The following is a 24,415-nucleotide window of genomic DNA, read 5'->3' as shown; positions in this document are numbered from 1 at the left end:
AACAAGTAGGAATTTGATTTCAAATCTGAGAGAAAATCCATTTCTTAGAACTTTTTACTTCATATGGTTTAGGACTTGTATCTATAGCTCATATTTGTATCTCCACAGGCAACAGATAAAAATCCCATTTAACTCATATCCATGTTTTAGTCTCCAAATGTGTCTGACCATCCTTAGTCTTGTTTTCTGCAGGCTGTGCTCAGGCACTTTTATCTCTATATGTCATATTAGTCTTGGGAAGAGTTCAGGATATGTATGCTGAGTTATCTAGCAGAATCATCTTACTTAAATTGGGTCTTTTAAAATTAAGTTTAAGATCTGAATTAGGTTAAGTCACAGCTTTAATCTTTGCTGTTAACATCCAGATTATATTACAAAATAAAAATTTCACTTGTTATAGCACAGAATTAATGGAATTGTGGGTCTTTTATCTAGAAATTGAACTCTGTTTTATTCTAGGTAGGGATGGAAAAGTTATTTCTAGATTGGTTAGAAAGGACACTTAGGTCCTAGTGTAGGACCTAAGAAGATCTGCATTATTCAACAAAATTGTAATAATTTTCTAAAAATTTCTCAGAGAAGAATATGTTAGATGAGAAAAACCACCCTCCATGGGATTAGTTAGAACAGTGTTTATTGCTGATAGGCATACTGTTTCTTAACTGATTAAAGGATGTAAAAGCCTCACAAATTAAAAACCATGTAAAGTTGCGTGTTGTATATTTGCATCCAGATTCTTAAGAGTGTTTGACAGAACATTTTTGATGTCCCTGGAGTTTCTAAATTATACTGAATCATAGTTCTTAAAAAGCACATTATTGGTATATCTTGTATTGGGTCTTCACTTATTTTAGAATGGAAACATTGATTTTATGAGTAGCCAGTAAGCCTTTCAGTAGTGTCCTTCCTTGTTCTCTCTAAATCCTCTCTAAACTTTTACTTTGTAGGTATAATAACGTGTTGGGCGGGGGGGGGGGGGGGAGGCGGAGTTTGGTCTTCCAAATTTCTTAGAAAACCATCCTAACTGAAAATGAAACATTTTGCTTTGCCTTGGTATTTTATTGTGTATACAGAAGGGGGTTATATAATCTGTGTATCTCAGGTCCTCACTGAGTATGTGCGCCTAGTGATAAGCTACACGCTTCCTTCATATGCATTCTCACTTAGCCTTCATGACAACCCTATGAAGTTGGGTTATTGGCCTTGATTTATAGATTCAGAAACTTTGGCTCAGATGGATTGCCCAGAGTTAGGCAGCTAGTGAGAGGCACAGCCAAGTTTCAGTCCAGATCTTTGGACCCCAAAATTCAAATTACTTCCTTGTTTCTTTCCCATAGTAATGAGACTCATCAAAACATTTCTCTCACCTATCTCTGAGCTTCTAAAAAACTCTTACACAGAGTTTTGGAGAAGGAGGAAGTATCCTTTTGATCTAATAACTATAGCGAGACCTGAGGTGCTGAAGGTATCTAAAGTTGTTATTTGGAACTTGTTAGTTAACAAACAAATGTTCAAGTTCTTTTTTTAATTGGCTGTAAAAGATTACATAGACATACAGAAGGGCCAGGAGGAATGGGTTTGATCATATTTGCTGTGTTTGACCTTATAGCTAACCATAGCAGCATCTTATTCCTTAGAATGCCCCTGTCCTGGTTTTATTTTCCCTTTTTGTAGTCATCAGATCCAGAATGTCAATTCTTTTATGGGTGCATCTACTTGACACTGGAAATTTAAGAAATTATCTTCTCTTGGAGGAAAGCACAGTGACCCCAAGTGAGTCCTGTCATCTGCTCTGAAAAGAAAAGCTTGTATTAAAGGTATCTGTAACAAAGGATTTTTCACTCATTTTGTCCTCTTGGACCTAATTTTCCCCATCTGTGCAGGGAGTGCTTTGGACAAGGTGACTGCCAAGGTCTCTTCTAAGTTGTAAGGTGCTATGGTCCTGACAGCTCATCTTGACGTCAGTATTCTGTGTATAAGCGAGTTCGTTCTTGGTCTTGTTTTGGCGTTTCACAGACCTTGTCATATCATAAAGTGTTGATACGATTCAACTGATTGTTGATATCTCTTTTTTATATGCTTATTCACTCTTACTGCCTCGTGTTTACGGTTTTATTTTTGCTTTCATTTGGTAGACCACAAAGCCATTTATTTACGTGATCTAAAATTTTTCTTGGTGAAATTTTCCTCACATTATTTCCTAAGAAATGATTATTTCCTAAGTTTCTAAGAGCGTAAATCTATTTGCTCTCTTTGATGAAGAGAATATTTACTTACCTGTAATACTTGTTCTCTAAAGGTATAAAATTATAATCACCATTTGCTCTTCCTATTTGGGGGAGGGTCTGATTCAGAAATTGATGTTTATCAAAATTCGATCTGTCTTATGTCAGGGCAGGAGAGCCACAGAGTGGTGAGCAACCTACAACTGTGTATCTTAAGAGAACACAATTACAGGTAAGAAATTTTCTCTCTTCCCCAGGATGAATAATCTTAATATCCTAATCTTTGCAGGGTCACTTTCTGACCTAAATTTATATTTCATCATTTTAGATTCTAGTATTCATTACAAAAAAATGTGACTGATTAGAGAGCTCTTTTGTACTTTTTCCCCTTTTTGATTTCTGCAGAAGTTCATTTGTTCTGGTGATTTGCATTATTCTTGCCTAATACAACCAAAGTACTTAGTAGGGAGAAAAAACTCACAGGTTATTCCATCTGAGAGTAGACCTTTTGGAAGTATTTTGTACCTGTACTGAAGAGCTAGCTGTTTATTCTCATCCAAAGTCTTCCTGTGAATCTTTTCTATTATCTCTTCAGATGTCCCCAGCACAAGGCAGACAACTCTTAAGAGATCTTTTATCTTCCTTTTAGGCATTTATTTTATGTACTAGTTTTATCCTGTATGATCAAAGTCTCTCTATCAAATGAAAGCTAAGATTTCTTAATCTCTTCCCATTTGCCCCATTCTGAGCAATATGAAAAGTTGAATAGTAATCATTTTTTACTGGTTTTGGTTTTTTGATGGGATCTCATTATTGTATAATGCAGATTTTCTCAGTTTTGCCCCATAGAAAGAATTGATGGGGCAATATTCTCATATGCTGAAACACAAGGCAAAAAATACTTGACTGTGGAACTCAGTGAGTGTGTTGGAGTGCATCTCTCACCAGTTGATATGTAATGATCTGGTTAATGTGTTTAAAATAGTTTACTAATTAGTTTTAAATGATTATTGATAATTCCCTGGTTCTTTTCCCATTGTAGCGCTGGATAAAGCAAGCCTTGGAAGAAGGGATGACTCAAACATCATCTGTACCCCAAGAGACTAGAACTCAGCACCTATACCAAAGTAATGAGAATAGTAACTCCTCTAGTATCTGCAAAGACAATGCAGGTATGTATCTCAAACCTTCCTGAATACATAAGCAGTGATTATTTCAGGTCCACATAAAAAAATTCAATGTTTGAGTATTTGAACAGTCTGATAGAAAAAAAAAAAGAACATTGTTATCTAAATAGTTACTTTACATCTGTCTTTACAGAGGAAGAGAGATCTCAAGTCAGGGAACAGTTTTCCCACGCCGACAAAGAAGGAACTAGACAGTGTACAGATAACAGCAGAAATGGTTATAAAAAGGTTAGATACGTTTAAAGTAGTAAGTTTAGGAAATCTATATCCATGTTTATAAGAGGAGAAATAAGCAAGAAAGATTTGGGTCATTGTTGAGGAAACAATAAAGATTACACATGTTTGAGCTGGGTGGGGCTTGGTTGAAGGGCAGGGGGTGAATGAAGTAAATGAGAAATCCTTAAGATGTTATTGTTTTCAAAAAGGGCTTGCACAATTAGTGTAAAATTTTTTAGGAGACATGGCTTTGAGTTCAGTATAAAGTTCTTGTGAGTTTTTAAATTAGAAGGTCCTAAAAAATCATTTGGTCCATTGGTTTTCACAGTAATTCTTACAGGGTAATTTTAATTGAATTGCAGTTGAGAGCACTGGTGCATGAACTTGTGATGCTAACTTAGTGGGCACCAGTCTTTTTACCAAAGTTTCTCCTGCCAGTTTCAGCTTAATTGAAAAGTTCTCTGTGACTTCCATAAGTTTATCTCTAAATCAATTCTGTGAATATTATGTAACCAAAAAAATAAAATAAATTAGATGCTAAAGGTCATGTAAGATTATAGCTAATATGATGTAATATATGTGGAAAAAAGTAAGCTACTAGGGGCGCCTGAGTGGCTCAGTCAGTTAAGCATCTGCCTTCAGCTCAGGTCATGATCTCAGGGTCCTGATATCGAGCCCCACATCTGACTCTCTGCTCAGCAGGAAGTCTGCTCTCCCTCTCCCTCCGTCTGCCGCTCTGCCTACTTGTGCTCTCTCTCTCTCTCTGTCAAATAAATAAATAAAATCTTTAAAAAAAGTAAGCTACTAAAAATATTTTTTTTTCAAATTTAGTTAATTCTTCTATCTCTAATTTGGAAGATACCTTATAAATTTTCACATGTGTAACCCCAGGATAATAAAATCCCAGTGTAGAACATCTGGAAGATAAATGATACTATTTATCTTCTCTTTACCTTTATTCTTAAAGTATTTTATTCTTCTTCTACATCAAAGATTAGAAAGATTTACTCAAACTAGATAAATATAAAGAAATGCTGATACCAGATTTCCATCAATATTATCAGTTTATTGGAAGCTTTTACAGTATAGTGAGAGTATAACTTAAATGAAATCTTCTGTCTAGTATATGTACATATGCACGTTTGCATTTGTGTTTCTGTATTTGAGGTTGGGAAATGGAGGTTGTATAGCAGTTCATGTCCGGACCAGCAGAGACTCATAGGCAAAGTGTCTTTGTTACTACATGCCCCAGTTGGAATGGAATTAGGACCATTAGTCACCAACTATTGAATTTTTGCTCTCATCTCTAACAGTGAGAAACATTCAAAGGACACACCTTGCCCTTAAGGATCAACATAACCAGAAGGAAAATATTTAACTAAACCAAGCAGTAGTCAAATGAATGACTTGGTATATAGTTGCAAGTTAGTGTAAATCCTGAGGGATTATTTTTATTTGCTAGTTAAGTTTTTTCAAAAAGACCAAGGAGATGTTAATCAAGAAAGGGAAGTGGGGGTGCCTAGGTGGCTCAGTTGGTTAAGCACTCGACTCTTGATTTTGGCTCAGGTCATTATCTCAGGGTTGTGGGACCAAGCCCCACGTCAGGCTCTGTGCTGGACGTGGAGCCTATTTTAAGATTCTCTTCTCTCCCCCTCCCTCCTTCCCCCTGCTCCTCCCCTGCACCCGTGTGCCCACCCCCCCCCGGGGTGGGGGGAAGAAAGTGTATTGGTATAGTAGAAAGAATCCAGTGGACCTGAATTTGAAGACCAGCTCTACCCTTTACTAAGTACATGATGTTGGGCAAGTTACTAAGCATCTGTGAGCCTCCTCTGTAAAATGGGAATAGTGATACCTGCTTTATAGAGCTTGTATGAGATTAAGTTAAATAATGTGTGTAAAGTGCTTAGTATGGTATCAAATCCATAAAAGGAATTATTACTAACATTATTCCACACAAAATACTCTTTATTGTCAAGCATTTATGAAATGTTTACAGAACTTAGATCAAATACTAGGGTACATTAAAGATTCTAAGTTCCTAAAATCTGAAGTTGTATAGAAATGAAAATTAAATTGCTCTTCAGGAAGGGGAGGGCATAACGTTCATTGTAAATGGTGTGGCTATCTACCTAGGAAATTTTAATCAGCTGAAAAACTTAGATTTAATGAGTTCAATAAAACCGCTGGATAGAAGGTACATAGGCAAAAATTGATAGCATTTTAGGGGTGCCTGGATGGCTCAGTCATTAAGCGTCTGCCTTTGGCTCAGGTCATGGTCCCAGGGTCCTGGGGTCGAGCCCCACATCAGACTCCCTGCTCAGTGGGAAGCTGCTTCTCCCTCTCCCCCTGCTTGTGTTCCCTCTCTCGCTCTGTCTCTCTTCTGTCAAATAAATAAATAAAATCAATTAAAAAAAATAGCATTTATCTACTAAGAAAATGAAGAAAATTTTTTCGTTCCCAAACTTACCAAAACTAAGAAACTGCTTAGGAATAACCATAGTGGAACATGTGGAGTAAACCATGGCTGAGAAATATGTTTAAAGCCTTGAGAAAATGAAGATAAAGTCTATATTCCTTAATGGAAATTATAACTGTAATATCTCCCCCACCGCCACCCCCAGCTTCATATAGTTCCCATCAAACTAGCTCATTTTGGAATTTGATTAAATGAAGTTTATCTAAAATAAACATGAAAATAAGAAAAAAGAAGAAAATAAAAAGACAAAGTAGTGCCTTCCCTAGGGGTACAAAACTAGTTTCTAGGGGCACCTGGGTGGCTCATTTGGTTAAGCACCCGTCTCTTCATTTCAGCTCAGGTCATGGTCTCAGGGTAGTGAAATCAAGCCCCACCTAGGGCTCTGTGCTGGGCTTGGAGCCTGCTTAAGATTCCTGCTCGCTCACTTTCTCTCTCTCAAACCCAAAACTTGTTTCTAATATGAAGCTGGAAGCTAGTAATTAAATTAGGACAGTACTGGTGCCTGAGCGTATGTGTATGTATGGGATAGAATAGCCAGAAACAGGTCTTAAGTAAATGAAATATTTGCTAAATTATTCTGGAATTTTTACTTACTTGGGGGATTGAAAAGAACTAGATCTTTGCCAAAGCAAGTTCTAGACACATTCAAAAAAATTTTTTTTTAAGTCAAACTTGAATAAAGTTTCTTTGTATTGTCTCTGAGTTAATAGAGAAGTCTGTTGAGAGAAAGGATTTGCAATAAAAATGACAGAGTAATATCCCTACTACTAGTAATTTGGTAAGATTTAACATAATGCATTAAAAAGGCTAATACTCTGGGTTGCTTGGCTGCCTCAGTCAGTAGAGCATGTGACTCTCGATCTCAGAGTCATGGGTTCCAGCCCCTGCTTTGGGGTTAGAGATGACTTAAATAAATAAACTTTAAAAAATACTACTTAACCTAGTAGTTGTTCTACAGAAATAAATGTAGACTAAAAAGTTTTGTACAAAGTATAAGTTACAGAATTATTAATAACTGCAAAAATACAGAGAATAAAAAGGATTTCAAGCAGTAAAGGAGTGGTAAAATTTATTTGCTATGTGCACATATTTTTGGGTGCACATAGCATACTATATGCATATATATTCGTATAGTATATGCACATAGCATATACTACACAGTATTATTAAATTTTTCACCCTTTATTCATTTTATCAAACTAACCCCCTCAAAACACAGCATCTTACTACTTTTGAATTAGATTTCAGTGATCTGAATCTTGAGTCTGTAAGAATATCAAAAGAAAAGTATATTATGAGCAAATGAAATTTCTACTACAAATATAAGGATGGTTTAGTATTTGAAAAATATTCATGTAATTTATTAGCAGACCAAATGTAAGAGGGGGAGTAATAGTACAGTAAATATGAATTTAATGATAAATCTAGTAAAATAAGGGCACCTGGGTGGCTCAGTCGGTTAAGTGTCTGCCTTCAGCTCAGGTCATGATCCCGGGGTCCTGGGATCGGGCTCCCTGCTAGTGGGAGTCTGCTTCTCCCTCTGCCTCTGCCTCTCTCTCTCTGTCTCTCATGAATAAATAAATAAAATCTTCAAAAAAAAATCTAGTAAAATAAAATACCTATGACTTTTTTTTTTAAGATTTTATTTAGAGAGAGAGCGAGCAGGAGGAAGAGCAGAGGGAGAGGGAGAGAGAGAACCTCAAGCTGACTGTGTGCTGAGTGTGGAGCCCTGTGCAGGGAGGGCTCAGTCTGATGACGTGAGCAGAGACCAAAAGTTGGACACTTAACTGACTGAGCCTCCCAGGCACCCCACCTATGATTTTTTTTTTTACATCTTTCTGCAAAATAGTTGCCAGTTATGCTTAATGGTGAAAACTATTTACATTAAACCTTAAAATGCATTATCAAGTACACCAAAATTAATACTGTATACTAAATTAGAGTTCAATAAAAAATAATAAATTTTTTAAATGGGTTATCAGATTATCCCACTCTTACATTATTTAATAGTGTCCAGGATTATTTTCTTACATGTTAAAAAATAATATGTAGAGGGGCACCTGGATAGCTCAGTTGGTTAAGCAGCCCCCTCTTGATTTCAGCTCAGGTCATGATCTCAGGGTCCTGGAATCAAGCCCTCAGTTGGGCTCTGCACTCAGTGGGGAGTCTGCTTGAGGATTCTCTCTCTCTCAAATAAGTAAATCTTAAAAAACAAACATGCAGATAATAACACAGAGGGAGGAGAAATACGTGTAATACACAGTGATAACAAAAACTAGAGAACATGGGGGAGTACCCCTGATTAGAAATGTGATGAATCAGGGTGCCTGAGTTGGCTTAGTTGGTTAAGCATCTGACTTTGGCACGGGACGTGATCTCAGGGTCTTGGGATGGAGCCCCAGGTCTGGCTCCCTGCTCAGCAGGGAGTCTGCTTGTCCCTCTCCCCCTCCCCTGCTCTTGCTCACTCATTCTCTCACTCATAAATAAATGAAAGAGAGAGAGAGAGAAAGAAAAAAGAAAAGAAAGAGGGCGCCTGGGTGGCTCAGTCGGTTAGGCGTCTGCCTTCAACTCAGGTCATCATCCCACAGTCCTGGGATCGAGTTCCACGTCAGGCTCCCTACTCAGTGGGGAGTCTCCTTCTCCCTCTCCCACTCCCCCTGCTTGTGCTCTCTCTCTGTCAAATAAATAAAATCTTTAAAAAAAAAAACGAAAGAAAGAAATGTGACAGATCTATATGAAGAGGGATAAATGAAGGCTTGAGTAGCTGAAAGATTGTGCCATGGTGCTGAGTGAGAATTCTTCCTCAGTTACTCATGAATTTAATACGATACCAATCAAAATTCTGACTTTGTTTGGTGGGGGAGAGTACTGTCAGCATGGTGAATGATTTCAACAGTTCACTGACAGGAACAACAAGTATGCTAGAATAGCCAAAATATTTTGGACAGCTAGAGTAGAACAAGTGGAATTACCCAAAAGTTTTACTAAAAAGGATGTCAATATTAATGCCATTTAGACAGCAGGTATACAAAACTAAACCCAGTTTGTGTAAGACTAATAGCATAAATGTCATATTTCAGATCAGTGGAGAAATTATAATTCTATAATTATAAAAGATTTTGGGAGAATGTACTGTTTGACATGGGAAAAGGTAGATAATTACTACCTTCTACTGAAGTATGTTTTGAGTTAAATATGGAGATAAAGGGAAAATAGGCCAGTATATTTTTTTTTAAGATTTTTATTTGTCAGAGAGAGAGAGAGCACAAGCAATGGGACCTGCAAGCAGAGGGAGAAGCAAGCTCCCCGCTGAGCAAGGAGCCCGATGCGGGACTCGATGACAGGACCCTGGGATCAGGACCTGAGCAGACACCCAACCAACTGAGCTACCCAGGCGCCCCTTGATGGGTCTTGCTTTCTTATCCAATCTGACATATTTTAACATAATGATTGAGAATTTAAATGAGGGGCACCTGGGTGGCTCTGTCAGTTAAGCGTCTGCCTTCCACTCAGGTCATGATTCTGGGGTCCTGGGATCCAGGGCCGAGTTGGGCTCCCTGCTCAGCTGGGAGCCTGCTTCTCCGTCTCCTCCCTACTTGTGCTCTCTGTCACTGTCTCTATCACTGTCTTTGTCTCTCTCTCTCAAATAAATAAAATCTTAAAAAAAAATAGAATGTAAGTGAAACTAAATTACCTAGTCTTTATCTCTGTGCATCAAATTCCTCATCTTTAAAATGGATTTATAGAGTTCATATTAAATCTCATAAGTCACATAAAGCACATAGAATAGTGCCTGGTATATAGTAAGCACTTAAAAGCATAATTACTTTTTTTAAGATTTTATTTTTAAGTAATCTCTACAGCCAGTGTGGGGCTCGAACTCAGGACTCTGAGATTAAGAGTTGCAAAGCATAATTATTTTTTACGAACAAACACATAGCAGTATTACCACCTCTGTTGAGGTTCTTAAACTTATACTAAACATGTTTTACATATGTTTTCTCATCCTCACAAATTTGTAAATCCCCTTAAATAGAATACATGGTGACCTTCTCCCCTTACATACCTAATTCAATGGTTTCCATATAGTAGGTATTAAGTAAATAAATCTCTTTTAACTGTAAATGAAAAAAAGTAGATTTTTCCTCTGAGAAAGTGAGATAGGTGCTTTGACCCGAGTGGTCATTAAAATATATAGGATAGTAATTTCCTTTATAAGTGGACCCAAGAAGTATAAGAAGTGTAGGATATTCCAATCAGAAAAAGAGTACCAACCTCATTTTTGAAAATGGGAGAAATTTTTGTAAAAATCATTTCCTACTTTGAAGCACTCTAAAACTAGGGGCCAGATACATAGATCAGGTAATCATGTGTAACTCTTTCCTACTAAAGCAGAACATTATAGAAAGAGCTGCCACAAAATGGTAGAAATATATAAAAGAAGATAAAAGGAGTGTGGAGTTAACATTCTAGAAACTTGAGCTGCTGATATGGAAATTAAGCAGAGGGTGATTTTAACAAAGTGACACAGAACTGAGATTTTTAGAAATTCAATGTGAAAAATAAAGGAAGTTTATATTGTCCCCTGGAAGAGATTAAATTTGTTCCAGAGATCAGTCATGACCAGTGTCAGATACATCTGGTGATTCTCTGGGCAATAGAGAATTTTGAGAATTACTTAAGTGCGACAAAGAATTCTTTGGCCTTTTGGTTTGATTGCGGGAGATAACAATGGGATGAGGCAGAAGAGGAATTAAGAGCCATTGTGGGCTAGAGATTAATGGCTTTACTACAGAGCCTCCCTTTTAAACTGTGATTTCAATCTCTCATCCAAGCTTTGTATTTCACAGACTTGTTGAGCCCATTAAAGAAATGGAAGTCTCGCTATCTGATGGAACAGAATGTTACCAAGTTACTGCGGCCTCTTTCTCCAGTCACACCACCCCCTCCCAATCCAGGCTCAAAGAGCCCCTCGTTGACCACACCTGGCCCATCTCACCCAGAAGAGGAGTGTCGAAATGGATACAGCCTCATGTTCTCACCAATCACGTCTCTTACTACTGCTAGTCGCTGCAATACTCCTCTGCAGTTTGAGGTGATTTGGGCTTCCTTGTTGGGAGTGCTGAATATGAAAATTATCATTTGCCCCTCCTCATTTCGTATAATATCATTCCAAATATTTCTTGACCATGTTCCTGCCAGTCTCAGCAAGAGAACGGGAAACCTCAGCATCGGTGTGACCGGTTACCTGGTAGCCTCTCATCTTCCCCAAAAGTCCCCATACTTCCCCAAAAAGGAATAGTTCTACCATGGATGACATTCATCTGTTTTTGCATGTAATACATCAGTCTCCATAACTGTAGAAAGCATGCTACATCTCCATCTTTGTCTTTACTGCATACCTTGGTTAAAATAGGTCTCTAGCTGCCTAGTAACCACTAATGATACCAGCCTGAGAGCTCAGATTATACTGATTGATTTTCTTTCTAGGCCTTTAAATGAGTGAGTTATCTTTCTCTGTTGTTTTGTATTCTTGTGGCCTCAGTGAACAGAGATTTAGAAAGCTTTGGGGTATGGTTTGTGGCAAATGGGTTTTTTTCCTACTCCAGGTTACTCTCCCTTCTTGTTAAAATGTGTCAGGAATGAAATGTTAGAAAGAGGCTAACAACATGTATTTGTAAGAGACATATTTATTACATTCACTCTCTGGATTAAGTTAGAAATGTATATTATCTTAGCTGTTAGAACAGTTAATTCTGAATCACATTCTCGTGTTCACATGTGGATAATAGCAGGTTTACTGAATAGAATCCTTGTGTATAAAAAAAATCTATTGCATGTTGCTTTGATTTGCAATTCATTAAACAGTCTCTTCCTTCTTCTTAAAAGAAACTTATTCTGATCACTAAACACTTAGCTCTGCCCCTATCTTGTAACTTCTCCAGATGTGTTGTTTGATAAAGGTAAATGCTTTAACCAATGCCTTTCTACCTATTCAGCCCTTATGAAAGCATAGGGATTAAAAATACCTGAACTTTTGAGTGGCTAACTCAGAAGGAGGTAGCTACAACCTTGAACGCAGGAAACAGCTATGATCTATACCTGAACAGACTGTACTGATTACTTTGGGAGCAAACCTCTTTGGCAAGGGGATGGTGGGGAAGCAGAGGGAACCTTCCTGGTTACATGTGATTTATAGAGAAGTTACCAAATTCACTTTGGCATTTCTTGTCAGCCATACAGTAAAGCAGCTGATTGAGGCCTTACTAACTTTACTTGGTCTAATTGCCTTGATTTTTCAGTTAGCAAGTAGAGTTCAATAGTAAAATTTCATAGGAGAATATTCACCCTGGAGGGCAGCAAATTGTAGGCATAGGATTTCATACTTTATCATTGCAGGTTTTATTATAATTAAAAAGGTGAAATTACAGAAATTAGAAGGTATATCACCTTCCAGGACAGTTAAATTGAGCATTCAGTGCATTTCCTAATCCCAGGTAGTATTTTGGATAACTGAAACATTTGGCAAGGGTAAGGTATTATATTTATTTTACAAATCAGAGATAAGTTTAATGATGCACATAGTCTAAGCATAATGTTAGAATACTGGGAATAAAAGAAAATATTAAATAGCTCATCCCTTCAAAAAGTCTAATGCCTCTATTTTCACTCTTCCAGTCTCGTGATTTAACTAAGGAAATTTAACCTTTCTTGTCAATAAAACAAACTTCACCATCCTGACCATCTTTATCACCATTTTAACTGCCATGCTCTTTCCTATATTCTAGTATAGGAAGCCTTATTTCCATCCAAGACTATGACACAGAGAAATACCAAAAAGGTGTCACAGGTAAAGATCAGTTTGGTTGGGGAAGAATCTTTTTTAAAGGAAAAATGAAAATCATCCCAGTGAAAAATGTCTCCAGGGCTAAGGGAAGGAGTTGAGGAGACATGACAAGATCATGAGGGGAGGGGGAAGCATCAAGGAAAAGGAGTAAAAAGCAACTTTGGGAGGGCAAGCTTAATTAACCCCTCCTTTACACCAGAATAACCCTTCCCTTCTTTTCCTGACCCAGTGTCTACACACTACCCAGCCCACCAAATAAAGTTAGCCTCATTTCACAGTTGTCCAGAGTCTCCAACATTAGGAACCCTTTCCTTCCCTTACCCCTAGTACTCTGAATCCTTGTCACAACTACCACCATCTTTCTATCCACTTTTTACCATTCAGATCTTCCATCAGAGTTCATGGTCCAGATCATGTTTGAGTGCTATGGGAGTGCTGCCTCAGGTGAAAGCTCTAAGGGGAAGCCTGTTTAAGATGCAGGGACTTGAAATGTTCCCCTCTGCGCCCCACCCCCCCGCCCTGTTCCCAAAAGTACAAGGGATTTTAATTTGAGAGAACATTGGTAGGTAAGGGTGTTCAGATCCAGTTAGATTATTGCCGTAAACCATCTAGCCTATAAGCTAGATTTCATTCTGTCTCCTGTAACTGTTATTCAGGAGGAGCTGGCCATCTCCCTAGCCCCATCATCACCAGCATGCTCAGCACTTTGCCTGGACAGTGGTGGCAAGCCTGAACACTCAGGAGAATGGAGAAATAGGACTTTCAGAAGGAAGTGTGGGACAAAAGAAAAAGATTCCCCTGTGGAGGAGTAAGTGGTAGGGTGCCCATCAGTAATAAATACTATAGGCTGTTCAACTGTCTTCAGATGTAGAACAGAATTTCAAATGAAATTATAGTGTACAATTTCACCAAATTTTTTCTGTTATCTGCTTAAGATGTTTACTTACAGCATGAAACATTATAAACAGTTTATCCCTAAATGCTTTCAAGGACACCAGGAAGCATTTTTAACCAGTCGTTCTGTCCATTGAGATGAATTCTGCAGTTAAACATTTTCCCTGTGCATTCTTTTCCCTCCCCCTGCCCCCACCACAAAAAGTTGTGGCTAACCATCTATGCTTGCTTTTATTTTATTTTTTTGTTTGTTTTGTTTTGCTTCTTGACTTCGGATAGATGAATAACAAGATGCTTTTCCCTCCTCTAGAACATATCCTCCCCTGAGAGTTCCCCTGCGAATAGGCCCGAGTCCCTGTCACCCGAGGTAGTTATCACACCATCTCAATCACACTTGGAGGCTGAGAGTGAGTGTGCATGAGTGTGTGGGAGGGCTGGGGGGTCCAAATGAATGGGCAGTAGGCTGAAGAGCAACCAGTCAGTTGCTGTAAGTTGAATGAATCTTCCCATGTGTGACTGGATCACTCAGAACTTTCAATGTAGATGGAGGAAAATGAAGGGGTGTGTGTGTGTGTGTGTGGTGGGGTTTGTTGTTTGGGGGAGGGGGGCTGAAGAGTTCTTTTAAAGAATAGAATCTGGAAGTCAAGTTTAAAGCAAGCTGAAGATGTGGGAGCCTTGGTAAAGTAACAACTAAGGTGTGTTTGTTAAATAAGGAAAACTGAAATCAAAAGTTGGTAGGAGCTATCTTTTGATATTTATGATCTTGGGCTGAGAAAGGATCAGTTTATACTGGAAAAGTTAGGCAGTGATTTAGGTCTTGTTTCAGGGTTAATCTGACAGCTCTGTTTTAACTGGATGTTTGGGGCTTTGGTTGATAGATTGAACAGCTTGTTTAGAAGAGGGAGAGTCCTGCCTCTCTGCTTTCTCCGTTTTCTTTGTAGCTCCTTACTGGGTATACAAGGAAACTAAGTCAGCCCATGACTTCTAAGACACAGGCCTGCCTTCTGTAGTAGTGGAGATGTGGTGGCATACAAGTGGTATCTCTTAGGATGTCCAATTGAGTGTTTTTCTCAGGCACCCTACTACTGTGGAGATGTTAAATTCAGATTTTAGTGCTAGAGTTTCTTAACTGTTAAAAAATTTGGACAAATGTAGTAATGATTAACTCTGTGAATCCACATGGAGACTTTTTCCTCTTGAAGAGAAAGGTGTAGTCTCTCATAACCTTTCAGAAATTAAATGAACTGTTAACTGTACCCCTTTCCAGTTAAAAAATTAGTGCTAAACTTAGTGATAGTTGATAAAACTCTGAATCAGTATTTTATAGATCAAGGTGAAACGAAAAAGGTTGTATTCTAGTGTACTAGAGGTTTACTGGGTGTTTTTTTACTCTTGTAAGGAAATCATGGTGTGACATCTGGAATTTTGGTACCATTCTTTCTAGAGAGTCAGTAATAGTTGACCTAGTGGTGGAAAATCTTGGTGTTGGGAGGTAATAATAACCAAAGAGTAGATATGGTTTATTTTTGATACAATTCAGCATTTCGAAAGCAGTGATGGGCATTAGTGGTCTTGAGGTATGTGGACATACATCAGAGGATAAAGAATTGAGTGGCCAGAAAGTTTTATGAGAAGCACATATACTTAATAGTGAAAGTGAGTAAAGAACTGGTTGGTTGATGTCTTTAACTAATACCATTCTCCTTTACTAAACCAGTAACTTAAATACTTAACTTTCTACTTACTACTTTCTTTCCCTTTTTCCCTCCTCCCACCTTCCATCAGTATTAAATACAAATGAATAACACCAGAAGCCAGTTATCTTAAGACACCAGTCTCACCTCTGTAGCATACATGGGGCTCAGGTAAATCCCTGATTATACTTCCAGTCCCTTAATGTCATACAAGGTGACTCAGCAAACCTGATGAAAGGCTAAGCAGGCAAAATAGTCACATTTGGCCAATTGCTTAATTCTGATTTTCCCAGGCTTCTCATCCAGAAAACTTTAAAGCAGTTTGTGAAAGGCCAGCATTCTGTAGCAGTCTGGCCTGTATATACTGTTGCTCCATGGGACTTTTACCGATGTTAATGGCTTTCTTTCTGGTATTTCCATCCTTCTTACCCCATCCCTCTTACCTCTCACCTGTGCCCCTCTCATTTCCCTTCCTTTCTGCCCTTTGACTTTTTCCTTCCCCCACCTCCTTCTCCATGTCTCTGTTGATTTTTATTCTTTCAGCTTTGTCACCGGAAAGACCTGGACTTGACAAAAGTAGGCTACCTTGACTCCAACACTAACAGCTGTGCTGACAGACCTTCCCTGATCAACTCAGGTCCTTCTGACCTGGCTCCTCATCCCTCTGTCGGGCCCCCCTCTGAGACTGGCTTTCCAAGCAGGAGTGGAGATGGACATCAGACCCTTGCAAGGAACTCGGACCAGGCATTTCGGACAGAGTTTAACTTAATGTACGCCTACTCCCCATTGAACGCTATGCCTCGAGCAGATGGATTATATCGAGGGTCTCCCCTAGTAGGGGATAGGAAGCCTTTACATTTGGACGGGGGATATTGTTCCCCTGCAGAAGGGTTTCCCAGCAGATATGAACATGGTTTTATGAAAGACCTCTCTCGTGGATCCATGTCACCTGGTGGTGAAAGGGCTTGTGAAGGAGTCCCATCTGCCCCCCAGAACCCACCGCAGAGGAAAAAGGTAAGTGTTCTACCTTATATAGGCCCTTCTGAAGAATAATAATATTTGAAGCAAGTCAGTAGATATTTGAGTTAACCACCATGTGTCCAGCACCATTTTCTGTGTGAGGAAAACAGACATAAGACGTGATCTCTGCCATGTCCTGTGAAAGCCAAGACTGTTTTGTTTTAAAGATTTTATTTATTTGAGAGACGGGGTCGGGGGGAGGGCATGAGCAAGGGGAGGGACAGAGGGAGAGGGAGAAGCAGACTCCCAACTGAGGAGGGAGCCAGACGCAGGGCTCAATCCTAGGACTCTGGGATCATGACCTGAGCCAAAGGCAGACACTTAACCAACTGAGCCACCCAGGTGCCGCTGTTTTGTTTTGTTTTGTTTTGTTTTGTTTTAGACAAGACTGTTTTAATACAATTTAAATGTTACAAATATTCAGCAAATTTAAATGCCTGCCATGTATGTGCTGTACACATGCTATGCAATCAAAGGATAGAACATTGAAAAAGAATAATGCTAATTACTTGTATTATTTAGCACTTCCCATGTGTTAAGCATTTTCTTAGCATTATATCCTCACAGTGATCCTGTAAGATGGGTAATTTCCCATTTTGCAGGTGAAGAAATTAAGTCAAGTTGAGTGACTTGCCATGGTCACATAGCTAGTAAATGGAAGAGCCAGGAAAGTGCCCAGGTCTGTCTGATTCCAGATTTCATGCTCTTACTGCCACTGTGCTATATATTGCTTCCTAAGTTCTGCCCTAATGGAGCTTAAAGCAAGTGAGACTGAGGTAAGCAGATAATTGTATTAATAAGCAATTAATTACAGTGGCAGTGGATGCTCCAGAGGAGTTCTTCAGATATAGTAAGAACACCTTAGCCACAACCTGGCCTAGTCATATATGTGGAGGGTACATTGAGAACAAACAAGAGGCTCCTAGGTAGTTTGAGAGATGGTGGAGTGAGAGATGACAGGTCACTCACTGATTTAGCTGATCTCATATGGTAAGTAGGAAGCAGTCTGCCAACAAACAAGGGTAAGGATGTTATGGAAGAGAGAGTGGAACTCTTAGCTGTGTGACACTCCATTGAGTGGGCAGCAGGGATGCACTGTGGTTGCAAACAGTTGAATGGTGCTGTAGTATCTGGTGAAAGGTGGGGAGAATCAGGAGGGGAGAGTATGGAAAGAGATGGTTGGAACAGGGCCAGGCCATAGATTGCTGGGCACAGGTTGGGACTTAACTTGTAAGTAATGCCTGTTCAAGAAATTACAAAGCCCAAAATGTGCTTTTTATGTCAGTGGGTTTCAACTAGGGGCATTTGAAAATGCATGGGAGTATTTTGGGTTGCCACGGCAACTTCCATTTACTGTGCAGGGCTAGAGATGTTAAATGTTTGTGTGTGACAGTCTCACACAATTGCAGGATATCTGTAGTAGTCTCGTTGAAATGTAGCCTAGTGACTTTTGATATTTGCATTTCAATGAAATACATTACCAGAATTTATTATTATGAATTCTCTTCCAAGATTGCGTATGGAAAATGCTTACATAAGATGGTACTACTTTACATTTTGGTTATATTTTACATTTGAACAGAAAAATGAGAGCCCTGAGGGAATAGAAGGCAGAAACACTGGCAGATAATTTGGAATAAGATAGCAGTGGGTTTAGAAGACTGTTGTATGAACAGCATTGACCATCAGGAGCAAAAATTAAAATGTCTTTGGATTTCTCGTTTCATTTATTATGTACAACAGTGATTGAAATCATGATTTGTTATTTGAGAATTGTTGAGCACCTGCTGTCGGTCAGGTTCTGTGCTGGATTTTAAAGATGAAAAGCCAGAAAAATTTGGTCTTTGCCCTGGTAGAACATACAGTTTAGTGGAGGAAAAATCAAGACATTGTAACAGGTTGACAGCCAGTGTAGGCAGTGTGCTGTACCAGCAAAGAGGAGGTACACTGGGCAGGCCAGGGGGGAGGGCTCTGTTTAGGCAATCAAGAGAGAATGAGGCAGAGTTGGGGAAAAGTTTCCAAGTGTACATTTCCTAAACTAGCTTGCTGCAATATAAACTGCAAATCATTCTTTTCTCTTTTTACACTAGTTTTCCTGTCTGTAAGACAGAAGCAGTAATAAATCCCTGAATGTATCTTGAAAAATTGAACGCGTCTAAGAGCCCTGAAGCATTGGCTTTTTCTTTTGTTTTTTTCTTGCCTGTCTCCCTCTCTCTTTTTTTTTTTTTTTTTTAAACAACTGACTCGGGGGATTCTTAGGGATTGGGAAAGAGCTGTTAGATCACCTGGAAGGCCTTTTCAAACTACACAGCTCCCAACTCCCCTTTCCCTTTTCTAGGTGTTACCACTGTAGCAGACTGCTGGTAGCACGCTTCTGTTACTTGGTCACTGTGATCTCAGTTTTCTGAAGGTACAAAAAAGATTGAGGTCTGCTGGTGAACACTGTTCTTCAACGATGTCATCTCCTAGCATATTTTCTTCTCCTTACCAATTTCTGACTGATTTAAGTATGTAGCTGAGCTCAGATCTCTCACATCTCAAGGAAGGGTTGCTAGTGTTGGTGCCTGCTTTCTTTGCATGGCAGGCTAGCAGTTTATGAGGGTTCCGTCTTCTTTCTCATTGTTAGTGATCCACTGATGATGTGTAGCGAGAGTTCTGCTTCTTGTTTCCCTCCCAGGTATCCCTGCTGGAGTACCGAAAACGGAAACAAGAAGCCAAGGAGAATTCTGCTGGTGGGGGAGGTGACTCTGCACAAAGCAAAAGCAAGTCTGCAGGAGCTGGGCAAGGCAGCAGCAACTCACTTTCTGACACTGGTGCCCATGGTGTACAGGGATCCTCAACCCGAACTCCATCTTCCCCTCACAAAAAATTCTCCCCATCTCATTCCTCTATGTCCCATATGGAGGCGGTAAGCCCATCAGATTCCAGAGGCACTTCATCTCACTGCAGACCTCAAGAGAATATCAGCAGTAGGTGGTAAGTTTATGTTTGATGCTGAAATAATTAAATTCAAGAGGGAAGTATACATCTAGAATCATTCCCAGTTTTACCTAAAATGTATGGGAACACTTAGAAAGGCAGCCAACAGTGCCATCCATGCTGTGCAGCTGATTTAATAGTATCAGCCATGACCCCTCCCCCAACCCCCTCAGCTTTACAGAAGCAAAGAATTGCCACCGAACCTGCAGAACAGCCCTTTGGACGCCATATAGTTGTGGACACAGATGAGCTATTTTATTTGCTGGGCACTAACACTGCCTCTTCTTTTTTTCATTTCGTATGAAAGGTAAGTCAGGCGTTGAGATCAGTTCCACTTAAATTACAACAGAAGTCTCAGGTGCACGCAGCTAGCATATACGAAAGATAAGACATATTCTGAAAGGACTTGTCTGGTTTAGGGGAGACCACCAGTAGATAAGTAACACTATAAGTAAATAAATAATAAATCGTAGCAAGTATTGAGCATCAAATGAGAGATCTTGAACTAAAGCAGTGAAGTCTGGGAAAGAAGAGACCTGATTCAAATGAGTGATGTTTATTAATCTATAGAGCATTTATTAAGTTACTACTATGTGCCAGGCACCTGACTTGACAGAAGAGAAAAATATAGCATTTCACAATAGGGGTTAAATGCAGACATCCTTAAATTCCTCTTTTCTATAGTTTAAGGCAAGAGAAAATACCTTGTTTAAAATTGGTCCTGAAGAAAATAATGTCTAAAAGGATGTTGTAAGAGAATGCATTGTACAGCCTTTGTCAGAGCTTTGTTTGTTCCAGACTCTTGACTCTGAAGTCTTGTGGCATAAACTTGCACCCTGTTCCTTTTACAGGATGGTTCCCACGTCAGTGGAACGACTCCGAGAAGGAGGGAGCATCCCCAAGGTCCTCCGAAGCAGTGTGAGGGTGGCCCAAAAAGGGGAGCCTTCTCCCACGTGGGAGAGTAACATCACAGAAAAAGACTCAGGTGAGCCCATGGCCTTCTGCTGCCAGCCAGGTTTAGGGACACACGAGCCAGGCTCTATACTAAGTGCTCACCAAATGCTGGACTGAGGTAAGTGAGTTTCTTACGTAGTTAGGCTCCACTGGAGGGAAGATTCCAGGTCAGTCTTGCTTCCACTCTTCTGGGCTACAGCATTCTTAAGATCTTGCATCCATTAAGTGTTCTCTTTCTTTCTCTCTCTGTCCCTCTCTCCCTTTCTCTCTCTCCACCTCTCTGTCCCCCTCTCCCTCTCTCTCCATTTTTCCCAAGAGATACCTTCCGTAACTCTTCTCTGCAAAGGCCTGGAAATCCATTTTGATGAAGGATAAAGAGAATGAGACAGGAATCAGACAGGCATTTAAAACATCGCCCATAATTAACCACTCCATTTGCCCCCTCTGGCATGCTGCACTCACCTGATTTGCCAGAAAGAAAGCAGTGTGGGTTGGTGATAGCATTGGTGATTTGAATGAACAATGGCTATTTCTCACTTATTCTAGGAAGCCAAGTTGATTTTGTATTATTTTCAGACCCTGCAGATGGAGAAGGCCCAGAGACACTGAGCTCAGCACTCTCTAAAGGAGCAGCCGTTTACAGCCCTTCCAGATACAGCTACCAGGTGAGACGAGAAATTGCTCATCTCTGGGCATAGGAGTATATTCTGGGTTCCAAATATTTTGTGATCCTGGCCATCCTTTGCAGTTGAGATGCCGCCTTTGCATATAGTTTCAGCAGCCTTGGAAATAAGTCATCATCTGCTCACCTTCAGGTAATAAATCATGCCAGAAAAATAAATAAAGTGATCAGAGACAGCCATTTTACTGTCTTTGGTATCCTAAAAAGAACAAATGGTTAAGAAGATGAAGAAGATGAAGAAGGAGGAGAAGAAGAAGAAGAAGAAAAAGTAGGGTATTTTAAATATTCACAAGCCTAAATGGCTTAAATAGGGACTTTTTCACCTCCTTATGCTTTTCCTCCCGACTCTTTCTAGCTCCTGCAGTGTGATAGTCCACGGACAGAATCACAAAGCCTCCTTCAGCAGAGTTCCTCCCCCTTTAGAGGACATCCCACCCAATCTCCAGGATACAGTTATCGAACTACTGCACTGAGACCTGGAAATCCCCCCTCTCACGGTTCTTCAGAATCTTCCCTCTCTTCTACGTCCTATTCCAGCCCCGCCCACCCTGTATCCACAGACTCGTTGGCCCCATTTACGGGGACACCAGGGTATTATAGCAGCCAGCCACATTCTGGAAACAGCACTGGCAGCAATCTTCCAAGGAGGAGCTGCCCTTCTAGTGCTGCTAGCCCTACCCCACAGGGCCCCTCAGACTCGCCAACCTCAGACTCGGTCTCCCAGTCCAGCACAGGAACTCTGAGTTCCACCTCCTTCCCTCAGAACTCTAGGTCGTCATTGCCATCAGACTTACGGACTATCAGTCTGCCCAGTGCTGGGCAGTCTGCTGCCTACCAGGCCTCCAGGGTATCTGCGGTTTCCAATTCACAGCACTACCCACACCGTGGGAGTGGGGGTGTACACCAGTACCGACTCCAGCCGCTGCAAGGGTCAGGAGTCAAGACTCAGACAGGACTTTCCTAGGGCTTCTGGATTTGGGCAAACAGAACTGAATGAGCCCATAGCTGCTTCCTTCCAGCTGCCTCTGGAACCTAGGCCGAGCATATTGCTGGGGAAGAGGGTACAAGGTGCCAGAGGACTGGGTCTGGTCGACAAGAAACGAGACTTGTGGTCGCGACTGGCTCTGGCCTTGGAGAAAGATGTAAATCTTGTCTGAAGCAGAGACTATAAAGAAGTTTCTCCCTGCTGTTAAGGGTACATTGTTGACAAGCAAATGGTGTTCCGGTTAGTAACGGTTCTAAGTGCAATGAGTCGTGTTGAAGCCTCTGTCTCCTGTCCTTGCCTGTAGCCTGTAGTCACTTGTGCAGTGGGGACATCTTTTTACACACACACACACACACACACACACACACACAACACACACACACACACACACCCTCCCCCCCCCAAAAAAGAAGTTTTCTTTTCAGAGGAAAAAAAGTCAGAAGAGCCAATCTCAGAGCCCCAAGCCATCAGAGTAGTATTAGGGTTTTTATGCACTTAAGAAAGGTAGGTATGGAAATGTTTGCCCTGTGACAACTATTCCCAAAGCAGGTACCTGGCCGAGATGTGTCCACCAAGAATACTCCCTACCTTTGTCTTAAAATCACTGAGAAATAGGCAGGGATGGCAAAACTTGGAATGTGCTCTGGCTGAGGGGTGCCTGGCTCTCTGAAGAAGAGCTCCTGGTCAACTCTTGGGATTCAGGAGCAGATGATCATAGTAGATTGTCTGAGCCCCCAGCTGTTCCCACCCTCCTCCCCTCCCCAAGCTGTCTCACAGCTCAGTAACCCAGAAAGGAAGTAGGCAAAGAAAAGAGAAATAAGTGAGATGGGCCAATTGCATTGCTACTTATCAGCTGTTGGCAATAAATTTGATTAGCAAGGATCCCAAGTGTTTTGGGAATTCTTTGAATTTTATTTTTTCTACTCCCAGTTAATCAGGAGTTGATGATCCCATGAATAGGACCACCTCCATGATTAGGGAGCACGCACTTGTGACTGCAGGGTAAGAGTGGAAAGATACATTTGTGGAGTGGCACCGACAGGACTGTGATTGTGTGTGGGCATGTCCCACATTTCTTTGGGGGATGCTTATTTGAGAGTGGCCCAGGTGAGAGAGTTAAAAAGCCACCCACACACCTAACACTGTTCTGGATGAGAGACTCGAGCAGACTGGCTTCTCCCCATCAGTGCATTGTGCCTGTTGTACACCCCTGGAGGAGCCCTGGAGCCTGCCCAGGTGGGGTACACAATCTTTTTAAATTCCATACGGTTGCCAGCTTATTTCTTTCACTTGTTTACTGTAATATCTGGCGTGTTTTTATTTATCTAATTTTGTATTCAGTTATAACCATGGTAGGGGTAGCAAATATATGACAGGTGTAATCCCTGGTGCTGCAGTGGACCTTACTTCTTTTCTTTTGGACAAGATAATACTGTGAGTCTCCCTCCTTCCTTCCAATTTGTTTTCTTCTTTTTTTCTCCAGCCTCTTGCATCCCCTTCTTTTCTACCCTCTCCTACAACTATCATATGCACAGTCTTCTCTCTTTGTGTGTGACTGTTACAAAATTTCACTTTTTCAAAATTGAAATCAGGTGTTTGCTCAAATGAGGGGAGATTTTTTTTGTTTTGTTTTGTTTTAATGCTGAAACCTCAGCACAATACTTTTCTTTTTGTTGTTTCCCCCACAAACCCATCAGTCTGGGAGAGCGTTGGGAGTGGAAATCATGTTGCCTGGGATGCTGGTTTCTTTGTATATTATATAAAACGTATGTAAATGTCTCTCCATTTGGGCTGGGGTTTGCATTCTCCCCTTGGCTTTAGCCAGGGGGAGAGGCCAGCGGGCAGGCGGCCCTCACCCTGCCTGGCACGTGCAGAGACCCCAGCCACTCTGTGTGGGCAGGGTGCTGTCAAGACCAGACCTCTGGGGGGGGTGGGGGCGGGGGGTGGGGGGAACTCTTGGAAGGGAAGAAGTATCACTTCTTTCTCAAGTGGAGTGTTTACACCTTGCTGTAACATTTGAACTTTCACAAGAGATGTAATAATTTTGATAATAAAATTCTTAACCATAATAATCATAAAGTTGAGAACTTCTTTGTCCAATTCTCTGACGTTGCCTTGCCTGGTTTTCCTACTGCTACCCTTACCTGAAGAGGCATATGCTCTTGGTGGGGTTGTTTTGCGCATAATGGACCAGGAATATGGACTGATCGTCCTTTAGCCTTTTATGATTCAAGTCAGGTCAGTATCAAGGCCATT

The 24,415-nt window shown here is 40.5% G+C and overlaps 1 protein-coding gene across 14 annotated transcripts in view; it reads left to right on the top strand.

Moving 5' to 3' along the window:
- Nucleotides 1–24,080, top strand: part of SETD5 (SET domain containing 5) — a 79,042-nt gene extending 54,962 nt beyond the window's left edge. For 8 of the 14 annotated variants that reach the window (XM_028101628.2, XM_088027469.1, XM_088027461.1 and 5 more), the window contains 8 exons: nucleotides 3,268–3,397; nucleotides 10,955–11,199; nucleotides 14,156–14,212; nucleotides 16,083–16,553; nucleotides 19,237–19,535; nucleotides 20,390–20,523; nucleotides 21,069–21,157; nucleotides 21,530–24,080. In XM_028101628.2, the coding sequence (XP_027957429.1) occupies nucleotides 3,268–3,397; nucleotides 10,955–11,199; nucleotides 14,156–14,212; nucleotides 16,083–16,553; nucleotides 19,237–19,535; nucleotides 20,390–20,523; nucleotides 21,069–21,157; nucleotides 21,530–22,138 (2,034 nt within the window). In that variant the 3' untranslated portion in view covers nucleotides 22,139–24,080. The remainder of the gene's footprint in view (nucleotides 1–3,267; nucleotides 3,398–10,954; nucleotides 11,200–14,155; nucleotides 14,213–16,082; nucleotides 16,554–19,236; nucleotides 19,536–20,389; nucleotides 20,524–21,068; nucleotides 21,158–21,529) is intronic. The other 6 variants (XM_028101634.2, XM_088027475.1, XM_028101632.2 and 3 more) reach the window with 1 other exon arrangement.
- The last annotated feature ends 335 nt before the right edge of the window (nucleotides 24,081–24,415 follow it).

Source organism: Eumetopias jubatus, unplaced genomic scaffold (assembly GCF_037043125.1).
Source record: "Eumetopias jubatus isolate StellerSeaLion01/CBP00866 unplaced genomic scaffold, mEumJub1_p1.0 scaffold_1, whole genome shotgun sequence".
Lineage (NCBI taxonomy): Eukaryota > Metazoa > Chordata > Mammalia > Carnivora > Otariidae > Eumetopias > Eumetopias jubatus.
The sequence above is the reverse complement of the archived record's forward strand: the minus strand, read 5'-3'. Positions and strand labels throughout refer to the sequence as shown.